The following is a 6,000-nucleotide window of genomic DNA, read 5'->3' on the forward strand; positions in this document are numbered from 1 at the left end:
TTGATAACTTTATTGAATAAAATTAATAGCTTAACTCTATGTGGGAATTGAAGTTATTAACAAAGTACTAATTGGGAAAAAATTATATCCATAGTGTCACAGTTGCATCTAGAAACCATTAATCTCATATCGAGGAAGATGTCATGGTTCACGAGAAATCATCTTATATTGACTGTTTACTAAAATGAGATAGAGTATTTAAAAGTTCATATCATCTTTAAATGAGGTGTCTTTTATAGAATAAAGTCATGAAATTAACAAGTCAAAATTGACAAATGTAATTAATCATATTTGATTTAATGAAAAATTGAGTTTGAATAAATCAAGTAACCTTGTAGAGATGGTAATGATAGGGGAGAGGAGGAGCTACTTATATCCATCCTTGATCCAACTCGACTATTTTAGCTCTAAAATCTAGTCTCTACCTCGATTTTCAAATTTTTTTAAAAAAATTACCCCTATTGGATTGAGATGAAGTAGAATTATCAAACATGGATTCTTTTAGCATACCTAACAAGTGAAGTCGAATTCAAGTATTTTTAATATTTGAAACTGTTAAGTTCATTTCATTGCATGATAATTTTTTCTTATTTTTTTAGATTAAAATTGAATTTTATGATATTTTATTTCATATTAGTTGTATTGGTGTAAAATACTAATTTAAATAAAAATATTAAATTCAAATTTACATAATAAAATTTCATATTTTTTTCCATAAACGTGAGATGTTGAGGGAATTTGCCAATCCCTCAATTAATTCTCCTCAATTTTTCGGGCTAAAAAAAGTTAGGTTCTTGACAAAATGGAAATTAATGCTAGTTAATTAAGAAAAAAATAACTGAAATTCATTAAGAATAAATGTATCTAATTTTGAAACTGAAAAATTCTTATTACCTTTTGATTTTAATTAATGGCGAAGTACTTTGAATCTCTTATATACTTATTACCTTTTGAATTTATATTGAACATTTTGCAGTAATTTAAGTGCCAATTATGTAATTAACACGGTTTATAATAACATTTTTTTATTAAAACAAGGAAAAAAAAACTAAAAATGGCACTTTGAATAGCTATATTTAAATTTAACATGCATATATATACATACACAAACTGAATATTAGTACTTCAAAAGTGTTCTTTGAAGTTTGAAAGCTTGTTCCTCTAAATTTGCTTCACAAACTCAACCATGGAGAGTAAATGAGTTGACTGATCATAATTTTTTTTTTTTTTGAAAAGTGAATTTATTAATCTCATAGTCGGAATGCCAGAGCAAGCCTGTGGCCTTATCAGCTCGAGACTCCCAGCAGCATGGAGAATTAATTTTTTTGTGAGTGATTTTGGATTATGTTTAATTGTCACTTTTCTCATACCATTATCTCTTCTAATTAGACTTTTAACTCTTAATTACTTTGGTAGGTGTTGTTTTGGTAAAGGGGAAAGATGACTAATTCCCCATAGAAGATCTCCCTATCCTCTCTTTGGCCTTGGCTACCTGTAACAACACCCACATGTAGGAACATTTATCACTTAAAGCTAGTCCAACCATAATAGATAATTTTTAAAAAAAAGAGAGCGAGAGAAAAACATGAGAACCAACCTGTTTTTTCCAATTTGTGAAGATAGCAAAAAGAGAAAGAAGGATTGTTTGCACAATTGAACCAGCTACTATTCCAATCCAAAGGCCTCTTCCCTTTAAATTTGCTACAAAACCAAGCATGATTCCCACTGGCAATCCAATTAGATAAAATGCACCAAGATTTACATAGGCCCCTATGTGTTGCCATCCACATCCCTTAGCAACTCCTGGGGGACGATTTAATAAGAGATTAATATCAGTCCACTAGGCTTTATCATTACTTCTTAATAGATCATCTTATCGAATTAATTGATTAATCTTACCTTTCTTCTGTCATGAAAATCTTCCAACAAAAGATAATCTTGGTTTTTTGTTTTCTAAGATTAGTAATGGAAGAGACTGATAAGAACTTACTAACCAGAAAGAACAACTTGCATGCTATCTGTAACCAGTGAGATGCAAAGCAAAGGAGCCATGACCGCAACCTCGTGCACCACTGGCTTCTCTTTGCAGTAAGCATATCCTATGATGTGTCGACTGAAGAAGAGAGCTGTGCTCACAATGACTGCCTCTGTGGTTGCCATGGACATTCCAACCTTGACCGCCATCCGAGCTAGTTCAGGGTTCCCAGCTCCTAGTTCATTGGAAACTCTTGTGCTGTGAATTAATCAACACAACCTTGATTTTAGGGACACATCAACTTGGATTAATGTTTGTCAATGAGACAAGATTTAATGAATACCTTGTAGCAGCTCCAAAACCATATGGTATAGTGAAGTGCAATGTCGATAGAGTTAAGCTGACCAAAAAGACTACAAGAAATCAGAATCATTGGTATACAAAGTAATGACCAATTTGTCAATACAAAGATACCAAAATGGAAGCTTTACCATATCGATAGTACCGATGTCTCTAGCTTTGGATTTGGTAAAAGGCCTGATAGCAGAGTTAGCAGCTCCATCGACCACCATTTAAGGCTTAATTAATATATGGCAAAGGAAAACATTTGTGAGAGACAAAACATAACAAAAGGAACCATGGGTTTTGATAATCTTTCTATATTAAAAACTAGTTTGCGAAGAACAGAACACTTACCAAACCATTATAGCTGCAGGAACACCAAGGCGAAAGAACTCAGAAACACCAAGGAAAGCATCCTTGGACAATGGTGAACGAGTTTTCTCACAACTGGACGAGTACTTGACATAAATCCCAAGCAATATCACATTCAACCAAGTTGATAAACTAAAGGCTATCGCTGCTCCAAGATCTCCTAAATCCAATTTAAACACAAGAGTCCAACATACAGGCACATGGAAACACAATATGAAAAATGCAGTTAGGAGCATCGGAAGAATCAAACTCTGTGTCTGCAAATATCGTGTCAATGGCTTAAGGATCGCGCTTGCAAACAGTGCTGGGATCAACCAAAGTGAATATTGGCGTGCTTTGTGGGAGATTAGTGTATCTTGGCCAACAAGAGGAAACAGTTTGTCCATGAATATCCATAGTATGCAAATTGGGGGGCAAACAAGGATGAGGGAGATGACGGCACTGTAAGTATACACTCCAAGTTTTTTGTATTGCCGCGATCCATAAGCTTGCCCACATAGAGTTTCCAATCCACCAGCCATTCCTGACTACTAGGCATGTAATTCTTGTCGTTAGTTATTGATCAGAGTGATGAGGATTGAGGGAATTAACATTCAAAACATTTTGGATATCACTTCCTCTGTTTATTACTATCCGTCTGTTTTCTGTTTAGACTAAAATTACAACAATCAAAAGTTCAGATGTGAAAGTTTGAGGCCCATCAATGGAGTTTGCTTATTTTCTTTTTTCTCGATGTTCGAGATATATATTGTCAGAACGAAAAGAGAGGGAGGAAGGAAGAGTATACTTACAAGAAGGCTAAAGCCAGTGACATTGGTGATGGATGTAGCAATGGCAACGCTAGCGAGAGACAGCTGACCGAGATGTCCAACCATTATCACTGATACAACTTGCAGAAGGTATTGCAGGACTGTCACCGCCACCATCGGCGCTGCTATGCGGCTTGCCTTCTTCAGCTCTTCCACATATCCGCCCCAACTCATTGCGCATTTCCTCTCTTCTGTCTCTACCATTTCTGCCATGGCTTCTCCTTGAATGAAATTAATGGAAGCCACGCCAAACAAGTTACCTCTTACACACTTTCATGTTCATTGGCTTACAAATAAACAATCAAATCAAGAGACGTAACCGTTACTGATTAATTAATTATTTTTCTTGTGTATTGTGACAAATGAATGTTCATGTTTCACTATTTACCATAAAGTATATTCTAACATTCAAGTCTTCACTCTTGCTAATAAATTAGGACAAGCTGTTAATTTGCCTAAGAGACAGATATACATAACAAAAAAAAAAAAAAAAAAATTCAATTTAGGCATTATAAGTTGGCAATTGGATTCTTCTTAAATTACTTTTCTTCATTGAGAAGCGAAAAGTGTAGGTATAGTACCTAAAAAAAACTGTTGAATTATTTTAAAAAAATCAAATAAATATTTATTTTTATTACATTTTGCTTTTATTATAATTAATGATTAACTAATTATCTTTCATTAAAAGGTCACTTATTAATTTATATCACATGTCAAAACATACTATTCATCTCTACATTTTCATAACATAAACGATGACTCTGTTCAAGTACATTTTGCACTTAATCCTAATAATAGGAATGAATTAAAAAATTGGTTGTAGACAAAACTATGCTAATCAAATAATATAAAACAAAAATAAGAACAAAAAAAAATTGCGAATAATCTGGACAAAAAAAATAAAATTTTTTTTTATTATATTTATTATTATCCAAGATTGTGTTCCCATATGACACCAAACATCAGTCAATTGCATGTTCCCTTAAGATAATATATATCTTGATATACTTGCGGATATAAGACAAATTATATTTCCAAAATATAAGACTTGATTTTCGGCCAGGTTATCTCAATTTTTTTGTCCCATTTTTTTATTTCATATGTAATATTTCTTAAGATTTAGCCAAAGATGGCGGTGGCTTATATTTTTAAGATGGATTCTCGAGTTCTTAAGTGTAAAATCATTGGGTTGAAAACATGAATTGAATACATGCTCACCATATAGATTTGCGTAACCGGCAATAGGAGAAGGGTTTTGTCCTGTAGGTTTACGCAAGTTGGCTGCTCCTTTCCTGAGCAGGCCGGTGCCACTACTTCCAGCTTTGCAGTGCTGTGTTGGCTCGGTTCTGGAAAAGGACTCCTTCTCTGTCTCTAGTAATCTGGACAATGCTTTCGAGGGAGACTCTGCGAGGTGGCTTTGGTTCCTGTTTGTGATCTGAGAGTCTAATCTTATGGTTTTGGGCAACCTGTTATGTGCACCCTGCTCTTCTTGATCTTTGTTGTGGATGTATAGACAATATAGACAATGGAAACTGGTGCTTATAGGACGATAGCACAGTTTTATCTAGTTTTGTGTCTGTCTCTAGGAAGCTGTTTTCTAATGGATTCCACTAGATGATATATCCGAATCTTTTTTTGTTTCTCATGAAATGATATATAATGCTAGTTTTTGTAAACATATTTGATGAAATGATATATCACTTGGCTTCCAAAAAAAAATAAAAAAAATAAAGGACCAACTAAAGTAATCTACGTGATTTGCAGAAGAAAATAGAGGAAAATCAAATTAATTAAGAACTAAAAGCCTCGTAGGTGTTAAAATTTTGCAGTGTAGGATTGAATGATTTGACTTACAGATTTTATTGGTCAAAGACAAGAGAAAGACTTTGGTATTCTGTGTCTTGTTTTGATTCATCTCGTTAACTAATTTGAGCCTGCCAAAGTTGAACATGATTCTTTCTTAAACTATCTTAGAATAATTAATTAGAGATTGGACATGCATATTTGTGTTTGTTTTGTAATGAAAACAAGTTATAGTTTTTGCAGGCCGTGTCGTTTTAGTGATCATCTGAACATACAAACAAATTAATCATTATAGTTTTAAATTAGCGAAAAATGGTGTCTATTGTTCATTAAACTGTGCTCTTGCGAGAGGAAACCACTGTTTCAGGATTCAGTTTCAGAAATATTGGATAATATGAATGGGGAAAAGGGAAAAGCAGGAAATGAAGAAAATTGTCTCAGTCTGAGATGGTGACAATGACACCTCCATTACCCAGTGTGATAATGACTCAACTCGTTTTGTATACTTAACAATTATTACTAGACCAAGACTTTAATTGTAAATTAAATATATTTTATAGCCCTAAAATCACGATTAGGAAAGTGTTAAAGGTACGGAGACCGTGGTTTACAGGTTAGGACCGAGAAAAAATTAACCATATGCCTGACATATTGCTTTCCACAACAAACTAATTAACAATTTGTGATGCAACACCTCTT

General features: G+C 33.6%; 1 protein-coding gene across 1 annotated transcript; it reads right to left on the reverse strand.

Annotated features, from left to right (window-relative positions):
- Positions 1-1,444: 1,444 nt before the first annotated feature.
- LOC18593927 (protein DETOXIFICATION 2-like) lies at positions 1,445-3,699 on the reverse strand. Its single transcript, XM_018124624.2, has 7 exons — positions 3,481-3,699; positions 2,672-3,216; positions 2,467-2,553; positions 2,319-2,375; positions 1,995-2,233; positions 1,598-1,803; positions 1,445-1,492 (listed from the first exon to the last, which is right to left on the reverse strand). Exons 1-7 carry the CDS (start codon positions 3,670-3,672, stop codon positions 1,445-1,447), a joined length of 1,374 nt encoding a protein of 457 aa, XP_017980113.2. The 5' UTR covers positions 3,673-3,699.
- Positions 3,700-6,000: the final 2,301 nt, after the last annotated feature.

The sequence above is a fragment of the Theobroma cacao genome, chromosome 7 (assembly GCF_053813885.1).
Source record: "Theobroma cacao isolate CCN51 chromosome 7, ASM5381388v1, whole genome shotgun sequence".
Classification (NCBI taxonomy): Eukaryota; Viridiplantae; Streptophyta; class Magnoliopsida; order Malvales; family Malvaceae; genus Theobroma; species Theobroma cacao.